We start from the raw sequence: 15,716 nt of genomic DNA, 5'->3' as shown, positions 1-15,716 counted from the left end.
GGTGATGACATCATCCATGAATCAATAAAAAAGCCCTCTGCTGCCTCCTGCTGGACATGTGTGTGTGTGTGTGTGTGTGTGTGTGTGTTAATGTGGCCCAGGTTATAGTTTAAATATTTGTCTATAAATATCTACCCCATAAGATCAGCCTGTCTGTCTCAGACAAGCTGATCTGAACAAAACGAAGCGTCAGACCAAAGAAGTCTTCTCCATCAAACCTCAAGCACATGAAGGTTCTGGAAGGATTGGTGCTGGTCATTCTCAAACCTGACCACTGCGAGTACCGTACGCCTTCATCAGCATTCATACTTGTGTTTTGGTCTGTCACAGAATAAAATGCATCATGTTGATGGTCCTTTCTCTCTCAGGGATGTTTCACTGAGGCCGTCTAGAGGAGACAGAGCAGATTTGTAGTTCTTGGGAAAGAATACGTCCTTCAGTGTGTGCAAAAAGATACTGCATGTGTTTTACCAGTCCGTTGATACTAGTAGAATTTCCTTTGCAGCCATCTGCTGGGGCAGGTGGCATCAGGGCCACTGACACTTCTGAACAAGGTTATTGGGAGGGCTGCCCGTGTCGGGTCTGCAGCCATGGATGTGCATGTTGAAACACTGATGATGCAAATAGTGCTGAACATTCTGGAATTCCCATCCTATCCACTACCCACCTTACAGGTGAGACAGCTCCAGGCGCAAGATTTACAGACTCTTTTTGTTGTGACAATGCGTGTTACAAACCACCACATCGATGCAACCTGTGACTTTTCCTGTATTGTATTGCATTATACTTTTGATATTAATGATTCATTTTTCCTTTTTTTGTATTCATGATGCTGCAGTAGTAGTAGTAGTAGTAGCAGTAGTAGTAGTAGTAGTCGTGTGTCTGTCAATGAATCAATCATCAGGAATCAGTCTATCTAACATGAGGACTCCAGAATCCATGATACTGCATTAAACGTAGAAGGCAGTGACAGTACACACACACGCACACGCTCACACACGCGCACACGCACACAGTCTGATGTCAGCCAGTTGGCCTGAAGACACCCCACATCCCCGTGACTCCTCCCATTGAAGGTATGGTAGAGCTGCTGTACTTCCTCTTTCCACTTCCTCCTTTCCTTCTGCTGCCGCGAACCTCGCGCGCGCGTGCGCGTCACTCGCTTTCTTCGTTGCCTCCGAGAGGGAGGGGGCTGTTTTCACTGTGTAGTAGAGCTCCATTAAACTGCCACCTGCGACACATGCACGCGCACGCAGCCACGCTCCTCCACCTCTCATCTTGTTTTTACCTGCAGCGGGTAATCGCGCACGGTCACGCACGCACCAGCCCCGACGTCGGGTGCGCACTCTCGCGCACGCACCGAGCAGCAGCACCAGGGGACGATCGATCCGCCGGAACCCGGAGAGGACCGGAGGACTGAACGGAGGCGGAGGGCGTCCGGAGGAACACGGCTGAACTATGAAGGTGACGGGTGTGTGTCAGTGTCTGTGTGTGTGTGTGTGTGTGTGTGTTGTTCATGCCCGCGCACAGCGGGTCGCACACACGGATTTGACCGAGAAACCCTGTTTGTCAGGGTTGGTGTGCGTGCGCGCGCGCGCGTGTGTGTAAGCACGCCGTCAGCAGATTCTCAGCCGAGACCAGCAGTCCGCTGTCCGGACTGAAGGCAGGGACTGACGGTCACCTCCTCCATCAGCACCGCTGTGTGTGTGTGTGTGTGTGTGTGTGTGTGTGTGTGTGTGTGTGTGTGTGTGTGTGTGTGTGTGTGTGTGTGTGTGTGTGTGTGTCCATAGAAGCTCCTCTTTGTCTCAGCACCAGGTGACTGTGTGACACTGGAGTTGTTGGTAGAACCGGACCGGACCAGTTCCTACATTCTGTATCATTCCTGTTGTTGGACAGACAACATGTGGATACATGGTTCTCAGTGGACATTGTGTGGATGGTGGATGTTGTCAAGTGAAATTACCATTTTAAGTGTGTGTGTGTTTGTGTGAAGGGGGGGGGGGGGGGTCATCGCTAGTGCTTGTTGTGTCACTGTCTTGTCTGTGTGTGCTGTGGAATGACACCACAGAAGAGGAAGGGTTGACCTGACCGTCAGGATCAGATCCATAAGGATCAATACATCAGCTGGTGATTCATGCAGAGGATCTCAGGAGTTCTCACTCTGCCGTAATGAGCTGGACTGAAGGGAAGCTGCCCCGACGAAGAGGAGGAGAAGAATGAGTGATGGAACGTGGCTGGAGAGAGGGATGACGGGACTAAGGAAGAAAGATGAGGGTGAAGGTAGAGGAACAAACAGGAGGAGGATTGAAAAAGAAAAGGAAGAAGAGCTGGTCAGCAGGTCAAACTGTGGTGGATTTACCTTCAGAGAGTTAAAAACAGAGACTGTCAGACAGGCCGTGTACCTCTGCAGCGACCAGCATGAAGAATGACGACATGGCAGATGTAACATGCAAAGATAATTCACCGGTGGACACTGACATGTGATTCAAAGCAACAAGAGCAATGACCCCTGACCCCTGACCCCTGATCCTCCTGGACCTTCTGGCCCTGACCCTGAAAATACTGTGAGACCACATGTGGATATACACCTGGAAAACATCTGCAACTCTGACTGTACATGGTGGCGTCATTGGTTGATAACTGAGTGAATGATGAGGTCACTGCACTGTTTGGAGCTTTTTGATTGGTCGGTAGAATGTCTACAGGTCAACTGATATTCATGGCAGTGGGCCTCCGTGTCCTCTTACCCAGGAAGCTGTGCCACAGTAGCTCTGTGGCTATGATCTGATGTTGCTGACACGGCATGTTAGGGTAGATGACAGTGGCGTTGAAAGCGTTGTCCTAAGAAAAGACTTTCACCTCAAGCCAGTTGACATGCTGTCTCATCTTCCCACGTTCGTATGTAGGCACGAGGTCATAAGGCCGCACAGGAAAGCATGTTAGTTAGGTGACATCAGGAACTGCTGGAAGTAGTGATGTCATCAGCTGCTGTTGATGTGACTCATGTTGACAGTCACTGCCAGAGCAGCTCAGCATCACCCCACAGGAAGTACCAACACTACCTCCTCCTCCCAAACAGAAAGCTTCCTCACCTGTCAGGATGTGCTGACCTCCGACATGATGCTGGGTTTCCAGCACAGAAGAATTGATTATTGATTTATTGTTCCAGAATTTTCTCAACGAGACGAGAAGAACATTTGGTGTAACACCATCAAATGCTACTCCTCCTCTTTCTTCTCCTCTGTGGAGCAACAGGTGTTGAACTCCTCTGGGAGAAAAGCTTCATCTTCTTTGACAGAGAATTAGAGCGATGGCAGAAATTCTCAGTCCGTCTCTAAAGATGCAGAGAAGAGTTTCATTAAGATCTTTGATGTAGAAGATGACATCTCCCGTAGGAGCAGCGATCATGTTCAGCACTCATGAACAAAGTGTGTGTTCTTTCCATAAAACCCTGAGGTGAACCGCCTGTGATCCTGTCAGCTTGTCCTCTGGGACACACTTCTGTGTGTTACAGACACACTGTAAAAACCAAGACCGTGTGTAGACCATGTAATGCATCATTCTTAAATTCATCACAAGAAACTATGACTGTGTGGGTGCCTGGTTGGTACCGTTGATGGAGATATCAGCTGCTGGGTTCATGGGTTCAGTGTCATCAAACAGCTGATCCTGGTCAAATCCTGAGTGGGTGACAGCTGCACGTTCACTTTCAGTTTGAATTCTCAGTTTCAAACTCAAGTGATTTTAGGATTTAAATATTTTAATTAAAACGTCTTACTGATAATTGTTGTTCAATTAAATTATGATGTTATGTTTTTTCAATATCAGTGCTACTGTGTGCGAGGCAAACGACAGACATCAGACATCAAACGACAGCAGACTTAATGCAGTGTGGAACATATTTGGACCATGAATGACCTGAAGCTGAAATTGAAAATGTATCGTCCACTTCAAATAAACTAAACCTAAACCTAAATTAGCAGCTGCTCGAAACATGATGCTGATTGATCATTGATTGAATGAACAATGTTGATTGGCAGAGCTTTACATGGCAGAAACTGAAGATCTGCAGCCTAATTACATCCACACACACACACACATAGATATAATACATATAGTCAGACAGGGAAAGAGAAACAAGGCCACAGTGAACATCCACACAGCTTGTGTGCGTGCGTTTGTGTGTGTGTGTCACTCTCATTGAGCATCAAAAGTTCTGTCACCAACATTGTGTACTTCCCCATGGTTACAAGGTGTTAGTGTTGTGGTATTAAGTGCAGTTGTCAGTAGTTTGTGGGCTGTGGCTATTTCATGAAGCAATGCTTCTTGACCTGGTCAGTGATGTGACTTCCTTTTTGTTGTTGCTGTTTGAGTTCAATGATCCAAACACCGTTAGGATGACAGGCGACCTATGATACATGAGGAAGTGTTCCTCAGTGACTCAGGCTGCAGTGAATGTCCCAACTGCCAAAGGGATTTTCAAATGAGGATTAAAGAGACATGTTTTTGAGCTCCTAAGCAGTGTTGTCAGGTGAGAAATGCAGGATTATTGTACTGGAGACTCAAAATTATCATTTTGAGGGAAATTCACAGACGTGAATGAGGAGGGTTTTGGAGTGTTTCTCATTTGTTCTTGTCTGACTTATAAGTCACAGCGGTTTCACTAGTGGTCAGAAGACGCAAACATTCTTCCAAAAGTGAGGGCTGCATTCATTCCCTGAACACACTGACGTACGTCACAACCTGGACTCTGACCGGCTTTATCAGAGAGAGAGAGAGAGAAAGAGGTGAGGGCGAGAGACTTAGCAGTGGACCTGACAAATGCTGATCCGTAGAGGTACACACACACACACACACACACACACACACACACACACACACACACACACACACCTGTGCTTAAATGTGTGACGCATTTAGCAAAAAGGACTAGTTGCTGCATCACTTGTCTGACTTGTGAACACTCTGCCCCGTCACCTCCTACCTCGGAGGCATGTCATACGTCCTCCCTCCCTTCCTGACTGGCGTATAGGTAAAGATGCCTCCTTGCTAGGGATGATGGATGTAGACGTGCTGCCTGGGGCCTCCTAACGAGGAGGATTGCTGACCTGTGTTTTACTGCTGTGTTCGCTGTCACATATGTTTGTCCATATTTCCTGTTTGGCAGTCGGAGTGTGTCTCTGGACGATTGTGTGTAAACGAAATGTCAGTGGCGCTCTGCTGTGTTTATATGTCGCTGTCTCCCTGCTGTTCACCACCATCTGCTGTTCTCTCTGAAGAAACAGACAAAACCTTTAAAAAGAACATGGAAAACAATTCTCCACTCAGAACATCTCACTGTTGCTAGGAGACACATTTAAACCACAGTGTGCTGGTGGGAAGGTGTGGTCAGGTGGTCACATGACCTGTGTTTTAAAGGTGAGTAGATGGAGTAGGTGTTTGGGGTTAATAGTTCAGACATTCTTTTCCTTATATATGTTTTAATGGTTGTTTACAGGTGCAAATAAGTGTCCATAGTTGTGCTTGGTTGTTTACATATTTTGGTTTTTATAGTTTATGGGAGCTTACTGATGTATATAGTTTTTTTTATAGTTGGTTACAGGTTACTGATGTTTACAGCTGTTTTTTTGTTTGTGTTTACAGGAATCAGAATCAAAATGCTTTTTATTGTTTTTGTACACAGCACAGTGAGATTTTGTGCAGCTTCTTTTACAACACTTAAAAAAGATGAAAATACCAAATCGGAAAGAGTGTGTGTGTGTGTGTGTGTGTGTGTGTGTGTGTGTGTGTGTGTGTGTGTGTGTGTGTGTGTGTGTGTGTGTGTGTGTGTGTGTGTGTGTGTGTGTGTGTGTGTGTGTGTGTGTGTGTGTGTGTGAGTGGAGAGAGGGTGGGAGAGAGGGTGGGAGTTGTTTGGGAATTTTCGTTTTCAGAGTTTACTGTTTTTCAAGAGGTTACCAGGTATTTATAGTTGTTCTGACATTCAGTTTATTCGTAGATTGAATTTAAATTTTTCGATTTTTCTGGAACCTTCAGGAAAGCAGCATGTTCTACTGAACATGCTCAGTGACACTTTGCACGTTTTTTTCTGTTCGCAGCTCGGCCATCATGTCTAAAGCATCAGCAAAGAAGCTGCACTGGCGCTCCAAGGTAATGATAGCCCCTTTGTTGAAACCATTTCAACAAAGTCGGAACTCATAGAACTTTCTGCCCGCCATGTTTCTGAAGGTGCAGGAGAGCTTTGTGCCGCTGGGAGGGGGCTCAGGAGAGCTGGGGTTGGCTGTCGGTGGCGGAGCTGACTATGGTGAGTTCCCATTCGTCACAGTGGCTCCAGGGGGCGGACCGACAGTGGGTGACGTTATCTTGGAGATTGGTGGCACACCTGTGCTGGGGATGACTCTCGGTGATGTCAGAGGGGTCCTGAACTCCTGTCCTCATCCAATCAGAATCAAGACAGTCTCACCAGGTGAGCACATTTTGCCTGTTTAAAAAAAAAAAGTCCAATATCAGTTCATTTATTGAGCCTTCATTTCCCAAAATGCTTTTCTGTGACATCATGCTGACATCACAAGCTGTGTGTATTCCTCAGGGTCGTCCCTGTGTAAGGATCTCCGGTTGTACCTGAGCAAGTGTTTCACTCCGGGGTCGATGGACAGCCAGCTGCAGCAGCTGATCAGAGAGAACCTTTACCTGCGTGCTGTACCCTGTACGACACACACACACACCCCTATACCACAAACACACACACACAATTAACATGAAGGAATGTGATGACTCAACATTATGATGTCATAACTGAGGTCAAAGTTGAAATGAACTCATAAAGCAGGTTTCTGCTGTGTGTATTTACATTTAAGTTAATAATTACGAGGGTTGTTTGTGTGTGTGCGCATGTGATGTTTGGGGTAGGTCAAAGGTCACAGTGTTACAAGTTGAACGGAAAAGTTTGTAAGTCTGGATGTAGTTAATTTAATATTGACGTCTATAGGTATACTGCTGCCCTGGGTTTTGTCTCTCAGGCTACACTCAGACATTCCCTGTTGGTGCATTGTGGGTGTTTCCTATCCAGGTACCACGCGACAGCCTCGTGAAGGTGAGATTACAGGTGTGGACTACAACTTTGTGTCCATTGAGGAGTTCTTCTCTTTGGAGGAGTCTGGAGCTCTGCTGGAGAGCGGAAAGTTCAAAGGTAACATTTATGGGAATACACTGAAAATTGTAGCTGACTTTCTCTGGTTTTTTATCAAACATTCTCTAGAGCTTTATCCGACCTTACCTGTAATGTTTTTGTTGTGTACTAGCATTTTGTCTTCATCAGACATCACAGCAGCTCCTTTTTTTCTCCATTTAATCATAGGAAACTACTACGGGACCCCCCGCCCAGTCCATATTGGTCCAGAGAGTCCACCAATCACGTACCAGGAACATCGAAACTTGTTGAGAAACTTCCGGACAAGGAGCAAATCACTGAGCAACCTGGAGAAAGCTGTAGAGGAAGGAGACAACAGCGAGGAGGACAGCGGCCTCTCAGGTGCAAACACACCGGCCTGGTTTGACCCCATCGTACCTTTGGAATGTTTGGAATTGGTCATAGATTTAGAACATTCTGTTTTGTTCATGTACACACAGACACACACATTCAACACAAAGAATGAATTCTTTCTCCTTCAGCAGGTTCAGCTGGAGCCCCACCCACCACTCTGGCTCTTAGCCAATCGTGGGAATCGACGGTAGGGAGTCGGGAGGGAATGGAGAATGGAGGAGGAAGAGGAAGACCAGGAGGGCCACAGCCTGAAAAGTGGGAGTTAGCATTCAGTGACTCCGGAGAGTCGTACTACATTGAGTGAGTGACATCTGGAATCGATCAGTTTTTTTTCCAACTTCATTGATACTGAAACTCTTATTGATAGATTGGTGCAATTTAATGTGGAGAAACTGAAGACCTCTGATTGATACTTCGTCTTTCTACACATTGCCCATAATTATGGCAGTTATGATGATGATGTTTCTCTCTGTCAGTCACATCTCAAAGACGACAAGCTGGCTGGAGCATCAAAATCAAAACAAAGATTTAACTTCTTGTACAGAACGTAAGTCCATCTCATTAAATCCAAACTGAGAAATGTTCAAATTTAGGAAATATTAATTTCTTTTGACAGCAGGAGACGGCAGACTCACACTTTCACTTCCTGTTGGTTCGTAGAACGTAGATGTCTATGTTCTGTATCTGTCTCTGACACATTAAAGCATATAATTATAATAAACATTTCTGATCATTCAGGCCATGTTCACATGAAGACGCAACCGGAATAATTTAAAAAACTTTTTCCATACACACGCACTCATCTCCAGAAATGTCTGCGTCCACACAAATCCAGTGCATATGCTGCAGTGCATATGCCACGCCTGTGAGTGGCGCTGTAACACTGCCAAAGTAATAAACCAAAAACAAGAAGGGCATGCGCATAAAACGACGAGTTACAGGTGTAACTGTGCTTCTGTGAGTCCCGGATGACCACCAGGAGCGTGTCGTCATCAGATTTATTTAGTCTGGGACCTGGATTTTACAAATGATCGTATTCGGGCTCAAAAAGGCTGACTCCGATTCAAAAGGACTTTAGCAGTTTCACCTGAACCCGTCTCCATGTGGACATGGACTTAATCCCTCAATGGGTTGTCACTATTTATGCCCTTAGTTTTGGATTTCAGTTTACTACACAACCTTTCCGTTCTCCGTTGTTCGAGTCTGCATTTATCAGTATCTATTCATGTGTTCAGTCCCAGAGTTCACTGAGGAGCCCAGTCAGCTGAGGGGGTACTCCATCCACACTCGACTTTCTAAAGGGCCGCGAGGTTTCGGCTTCAACATTGTAGGCGGAAGTCGACCGAGAGAGTTCCTGCAGGTGTACAGTGTCACCCCTGGAGGTCCGCCTGCCCTAAGTACAGGTACTTGTGCTGCAGTACACCTTGACATATTAGTAGTAGTTGACAGTATATGTGTGTAGACCTTGTCATCACCCTCAAGTTACTTTTCTAGTTCTATTGCTGCAGCTTCTTGATCCTCAGGCCTTCTGAATTATGTATTTTTTTTCACAGCCAACAACCAATCATCTTTGTTTGCTGCACACCATGTGACAAGTCATGAGAGATATCATGTCTTACAGTAGAGAGAGTGAAATGTGCACTTCTCCTAATAGACAACATGACAGTGATTTGTTTTTTTTTTTTAACGGGTTGTATTTCCTCCCCCTGCAATAGAAGTAGTGGTAGTTGTTGGTACTTGCTGGTGACAGACCTCCCCCATATGCTGCAGCTGACATCCTGGTCTACATCAATGACACCTGTGTGTTGGGTCGCTCACACAAAGAAGTGGTGGAGATGCTCAAGTCGGTGCCGATGGGTCAGAGTGTGGATGTGGTGCTGCGGAGAGGCTACCCGATGCTGTACAACCCCGACGGCTGTCCCAAACAGAATCTGGAGACGGTACAACCTGTTCTCTTTCAGTCTGTGTGTGTGGGTGTGTGGTTATTTGTTGTTTCCTCTCTTGTGCCCACCCCTTGATTGCGGGGAGACGTGCAAAAGATGCAAAGCATTGGTGAGGTTTGTTGGTAGGTGGGTCACTGGGGACCAGGACTGGTGTTCATCTCAGTTCAGGTAACAGAGATGCTGTTTGACCTATGATGTCATGTGACTCTGTCCAACAGCCACAGACCCCCAGCGAGCCCACCAACCCCCCCCAACATGAATGGTGGCCTGACACAGCTCACATACAGCCGCACGCTGGATGGCAACGGCAGCACGCCAGGTCAGGGCGACAAGTCTCGAAGTCTCACGAAGCTTGTACTTATAATTGGAATTGGAAGTTATCAGTCATGTTTATCTGGGATTGACTGTAAATATGAACTGCGTCACACTTTACGCAGAAAAGCGTCTTCCCAACCCTCATTCTGCTCAATAGTCTGCTGTTGCTGTCATCATCAGGATTGGGTCAAGCCCTGCCCTCCTTTGCTGCTCAGACAATAACGAATGGGCTGTCAGGACTGCCCCCGCTCTCTTCCACTGATGCCCCTGTGGGCCCAAACCTCCTTCCAGAAAGACCTGCAGCCAATCACACCGACTCCGATGGCGGCACATCCTCTGGAACACAGAGGTGATCACAGCGTTCAGCATTTCAGTTGTTAGCTACAGTAGAGAAAGTTGTTTGATACATCAACCAGTTCCAGACTTGAAAATTAAGTTTTGTTTTTTTTGTTTTGTTTTTTTTACTTCCATCCACCAGATGGTGCTGACACAATTATGATTCATCAAGTATTCAGGTCACGCTCTCTTTGTTTAAAGGTGACGGTTCAGAAATCAGCTCACGTTTAATCACCTTGAGATACTTTCACTGTTCAGTGATGTGGTTTGACGCTGTCAGTGTCGTCTGGAGCCCGTCAACGTTTCTTCCCAGCTCTGCTATATTTGTATAAGATTATTTTTTTCTGTCATCTCCTCGTCTGGTCAGGTCGTCGTTGATTCACTACAAGAGCAGCACTCTTCCGGCGCTCTCCTCCTCCTCTTCTCTTCTCCACCATCAGAACTCCAAGTCATCAGAGAGCGATCTTTCGACAGCCACCCTCCCCATTGCCTCCTCGTCCTCCCACACTCTGTCCAAACTACCCCTCTCTCAGCCTGAGACTGGCCTCCTCCAGAACTCTACCCCTCCTTCTGGCCTTCCTTTCCAGCGCCCTCCGATGCCTCAGACCTCCCTGGCTCTCACACCACCCAGGGATATTCCACCCTGTGGCTTTAATGGTTGCCCGGCCAGTCACCAAGTTCCTTCCCCAGCATCCAAAGGAAGTTCGGGTCTGGTTCTCCCACTCGGACCAGGGTCACCTGGATCCGTTTCTGGCGGGGAGCTTGTACCGGTGGCTCTTGGCCGAAGTGAAGTTGGTGGGCTTGGCTTCAGCATAACAGCAGGGGGTCCAGGGGGTCAGCTGGCAGTGGTGAGACGAGTGTGGGATCGAAGGCAGTGCCCCTCTCTGCAGCCAGGGGACGTCATAGTGAAGATCAATGGCGCAGATGTGCAGAACCTCAGCTTCTCCCAGGTCAGAGTTAATAATTGTCCACAGTTAGAATGTTTCGCTGTCATTGGACAACAAGACACTCCTGTTGTGATTGATGTCACCATAGCAACAAGAGCTGTTCCACAGACACTGAAATGTTGAAATGTCCAACAGTTGTCATTGACAGTAAACTAACCTCAGACATTAGACACTGGACTGTCCTTGCTGTTACAAACAGTGAACTGGCTGGATGCAGTAACAGGTTCTTCTCCTGCAGGTGCAGAGAGTTCTTCAAGAACACACCAAACAGGGGGAGGTGGTGCTGCTTGTGCACAGAAGGGGTACGACAGGTCGTTTATTGTTTGCTTTCATCTTCTTCTACATTTTGCCTCTAATCTTAGAAGCTTCTACAATTCCGTACATTGAGTCCTGCTACTTCATTTACATAGAGGAGGATGAGTTTTGGTCCTCCTCCATGGTGTGGAGTCCTTGGCCCTTGGTGATTAATGGGTCGTTAGAACTGCATGTATCTGTTGGGTATTGAGTCTCCTGTGGATTACTGCATCATAAGTACTAGATAAATTATGCCTTGAGCCTCCTCCTCTGTTAAGAGAAGGTTTTTCTAATCAAATATTTGATTGATGTAACAGATATTAAAAGTTAATGACATCAACCTGTCATGTCTTCCTCCCTCAGGTCCTGTCTCCTCCCCTGTCATCACCCCCAACCTGTACCATCCCCTCCCTTCTTCGCACAACATCACCAGCCCCCCCTCCCACCCTCCAACCTCAGCCGACTTGCCTTCCCGCTCCACAGGTGCCTTGATGGGAGGCGTACCCCCGCTCAGCCAGGCTGGCTTGACCCTAGAGAGCCCACAGGAGGGACTTGTACCAGCTGCAGGGACCCCCCAGGCCCAGACTCTCAATGGGCCCCCCAGCTTCTGCTCTCATTCAGAGCACCAGCTTCCTGGACTCTGTCCCTGTGACACTGACCTTGGAGCCCCGGGACCTTCTTGGGGTGGAGGAGAGCGCTGGTGGGCCCCCCCCACCCAGAGGAACAGGACTCGGTGCAGTCGCCAAGGAGGGAAAGGCAGCAAAGATGGTGGAGGTGGAGCTGAGGAGACGGCCCGGCGAAGGCTTTGGATTTGTCATTGCTTCACAGGAAGTGACCACTGCGGGCAAGTATCAATCACTTCCCTTTTTTGTCTCAATGAAACTCAATAGGTACCACATTGTTATCGCGTTGACCAAATCCCTTAATGAGAACCTCATTATGTTCTCTTCCTTAGCACTTACTGTGCTTATGGCCTTTATTAATTCATCCTCTCTCCTACTCACCGCGCTATCTTTAGTATTATAACAGTGGACCAGCTTGAGGACTGTAACTCTGTTAATCTTAGTTTTGAGGAACATCCCTGTGTGTGTGTGTGTGTGTGTGTCTTTCAGTATTCTCATTCCCCTCCCACCTCTAGCTGATGTCTCTAGGCCACACCCCCCCTCCACCAGCAGAAACTGAGCCTCTCCTGCTTTTAGTTGCTCAACAGAACAGAGAGAAAGAGGGAGAAACGAGACAGAACAGAAAAGAGGGAGAGACAAAACAGTGGAAGAGGAAGAGAGAAGAGAACAGAAGGAGAGACAGGACGGAAACTAGTGCAGTTGCTCTGGGTTTGTTGTACATCTGTTCATCATGTTGAGGGACTGAAAACGTTGAAGGACTTCAAATGTAAGTGACAACGAGAGAATGTGTGTATGTGTCATGTTGAGTTTATTTAAGCACATGTGATGAAGCTGATGAAAACGATGATGATAAGGTGAGGAAAGATGCATGCTGTGGAAGAAGACAAAGGTTCTCTCAGAGCGGTAGAGCCGAGTTCACCTCAACAGCTTAATATTTCATTGTCACTCCATCTGCAGATGTGAAGTGAGTGAACCACATGACCACATTCTATTCATCTTTAATAGAAGAGTGACAGCGAGCATGGACAGCTAAGACCAGTGAAACACTTTTAGAGTCTTAGGAACGTCTTAGGAACATCTTAGGAACGTGAGCGTGAAAGCTCATGAGTAATCTCACCTGTCCCATCCATAAAACACCCCCGGTATGCAGTGTTCGTTCAGCTGTGACTTAATGACAGCGCTAATCTGTGCTATTGGTTGTCTTGACATCAACATTAGAAGAACTTCTAACTCCGCCCCCCACCTGCCCACCCTAATCGATCTACTAGCAGGGGGAGCAGGTGGATGCTTGACAAAGAGGATGTGACAATATGATGTCGAATTTATTTCCATCCAAAGATTAGACAGCTGAGTTTCGATTCAGGTAGCACACACTATCAGTGTTTGACAGAGGCCCCGCCTCCCCTCCTGAAGCAAATACGTGGAGGGAAGGGGTTGTGTAAAGTCCAGGACCGAATAGACCGAGTCAGAACTAGTCACCAGCTTTCTGGTGAAAGGCGAGATACTCTACATGTCAACAAATCGGCGAATAAAAGCAGATGCAGTTTGGTCCGCTGTTCTCCAGCACAAACACCAGAGGAGCACCAGGAACAATCACTGTAAGTTCTTTTTCGTTGCTCTGCGTCCATCTGTCAGGCTGGATAACGTCATACTCGAAATGTTTCTGCTCATCCAGCAACTCAGAACACGATGAACTCAGTGCTTCGCTTATCATCTGGCATGCAAACACCACCGCCCCCAACCCAACCATACACAAACGCTGTGTGCTGTGTGGCACATAATTGTTCTGTGGGTTTAAGGTCCAGAGGGGGTTGTTTCCTGTTGGGCTCCGTCTCTTTGTTTCTCAAACTCTTTGTGACTCTTTCAAAGCTTTATAGGGTTGAACAGTGCTTGTTCGTAATTCTGATCTCAGTGTCCCTTAAGAGGTTCTGCAGCTGTTACTGACGAGTGATAATGCTCACCAGAAAAAAAGTGGGAACTAGAATGATGAGTTCTCTGGTTGTGTAACATCTTTGCTCCAGCAGGTTGTGAAGCTGCAGCTCATTCAGCTGAGCCAGCTGAACACATCTCATTTATATGAAACAGCTCTAGGTGCCAACCACCTCACATGTTCTTACAGGCCGACCAATCGTAGCTAATGTTGCTGTGATGAAGTGTTGTTCACATATGACTGGCTCTCTTTGCAGGTTCCTCCCTCATGTCACACCGCTTTGTGACAGTGCGACGAGGCAGCCCAGCAGCACGCAGTGCGCAGATACAGCCGGGAGACCAGTTGGAGGCCGTGGAGGGTCGAGGTGTCAGAGCTCTGCAGCACCGAGATCTCGCTCAGATCCTGAGGAGAGCCGGAAACACTCTAAGACTGAGCATCACACCCAGACACTGTACGACAAACACACACACACACACACACACACACACACACACAGAGAAAAATCCTTCAGTGTTAAATGAACCTCTCTCTTCAGATACACCATCACTATCGGAAGGAGCAGAGCTGGACATCGACAGCCGTGTGATGAAGGGTTCCAGAGGGAGGTCAAAGGTCACTGTTAAATTAATTCCATCATTATCGATGTCATTAAAGGCTTGAGTCAGTTGGCTGCCAAAGTTACTGTAGCATAGCATGGTAGGGTAGCATGGAGTGTGACGTTTAGTAGTACGATGATAGCAGCAACAACAGGTGGACTCACTGTATTTGTACTTGTGGTTGTTTGTCAGGATGATTCCAGGTTCTACAGGGTGGCTCTGGAACGAGGTCCGACGGGTTTTGGCTTCTCTCTGAGGGGGGGCAGCGAGTACAACATGGGTCTGTATGTGCTGGGACTGATGGAAGGGGGGCCTGCCCAGCGCAGCAACAAGATACAGGTATTTACACACGCGCACACAGAAAAATGTACACCAACCTCAAACATCAGCAATTTCTCCATTTGTTTCAAAAAAGCCTGCAGCATGAACTCAGAACCGAAGATGGCGATTGTGAAAATATACGCGTGTTCTCAGGTGTCCGACCAGCTTGTGGAGATAAATGGCGACAGCACAGCTGGAATGACACATAGCCAGGCTGTGGAACAGATCAGAAGGGGGGGGCATCAAATCCACCTTGTCCTCAAGAAAGGAAACGGATATGTTCCTGACTATGGTAAGACTGAACTGCATAGCAACATGCTGACCCCCGCATGATGCCATACAGCATATCAAACAAACAAGTTCCTCTCCAACTTTCACATCTTTTCTAACTCAGCAGTCCAAGGACAGACGGTGTAAGGACAGATGGGATAAGGGCTGAGGGTGTAAGGACAGACGTTGTAGTAATGGAGGTAGTAAGGGCAGAGCCTTAAAAGGTTAAACCTCAGGATGCTTCTCATTAACAAACATCCAATCACAGAGCTCCATGATCTGCTTTATTAACGTAAATAGCGTGGGTTTCAGTCTCCATGGCAACAACAGCTGAGGCTCATTTACCAGTGTATATGAGAATGTGAATTCTCGTACCAGTCAGTAACACAAATCATCTTCCGTGTCGTCCAGTCGCTGCTCTGGGATTCTCCTGATTTCTGTCTACCATCTCTTTTTGACTTTCTCTTTCACTTCTCTTCCTTCTTCCTGCTTTATTTCCTCCTGCGCTTCCTCCTCCTCGTCTTAGTGGAGCTCTCCAGCTTGTCTCTCTGTATGACCAACTCCAAGCAGGGTGAGCCCTGCTTCTACGTGATTGGACGCA

General features: G+C 47.2%; 1 protein-coding gene across 1 annotated transcript; it reads left to right on the top strand.

The window, feature by feature from the left end:
* Positions 1–6,105: 6,105 nt before the first annotated feature.
* LOC144741444 (membrane-associated guanylate kinase, WW and PDZ domain-containing protein 1-like) lies at positions 6,106–15,178 on the top strand. Its single transcript, XM_078623968.1, has 20 exons — positions 6,106–6,147; positions 6,226–6,463; positions 6,587–6,703; positions 7,067–7,186; positions 7,355–7,528; positions 7,669–7,840; positions 8,017–8,078; positions 8,776–8,943; positions 9,311–9,500; positions 9,702–9,837; positions 9,921–10,147; positions 10,502–11,084; positions 11,320–11,383; positions 11,739–11,858; positions 11,980–12,215; positions 13,425–13,431; positions 14,185–14,379; positions 14,464–14,540; positions 14,717–14,863; positions 14,999–15,178. The coding sequence occupies exons 1-20, from the start codon at positions 6,106–6,108 to the stop codon at positions 15,176–15,178; spliced, it is 3,255 nt and encodes a 1,084-aa protein (XP_078480094.1).
* Positions 15,179–15,716: the final 538 nt, after the last annotated feature.

This window comes from Lampetra planeri, unplaced genomic scaffold (assembly GCF_965212315.1).
Source record: "Lampetra planeri unplaced genomic scaffold, kcLamPlan1.2.h2 scaffold_548, whole genome shotgun sequence".
In the NCBI taxonomy this organism is placed as follows: domain Eukaryota; kingdom Metazoa; phylum Chordata; class Hyperoartia; order Petromyzontiformes; family Petromyzontidae; genus Lampetra; species Lampetra planeri.
Note: the sequence above shows the minus strand (reverse complement) of the source record. Positions and strands in the feature narration are given on the sequence as shown.

What these genes read in the sequence shown, in the direction of transcription:
- LOC144741444 (XM_078623968.1), top strand. Translation starts at nt 6,106, where the DNA reads ATGTCTAAAGCATCAGCAAAGAAGCTGCACTGGCGCTCCAAG. An exon ending in GGAGAGTCGTACTACATTGA is followed by an intron (nt 7,841 to 8,016) that starts GTGAGTGACATC and finishes TCTCTCTGTCAG; the next exon opens with TCACATCTCAAAGACGACAA. An exon ending in TCCGCCTGCCCTAAGTACAG is followed by an intron (nt 8,944 to 9,310) that starts GTACTTGTGCTG and finishes CATATGCTGCAG; the next exon opens with CTGACATCCTGGTCTACATC.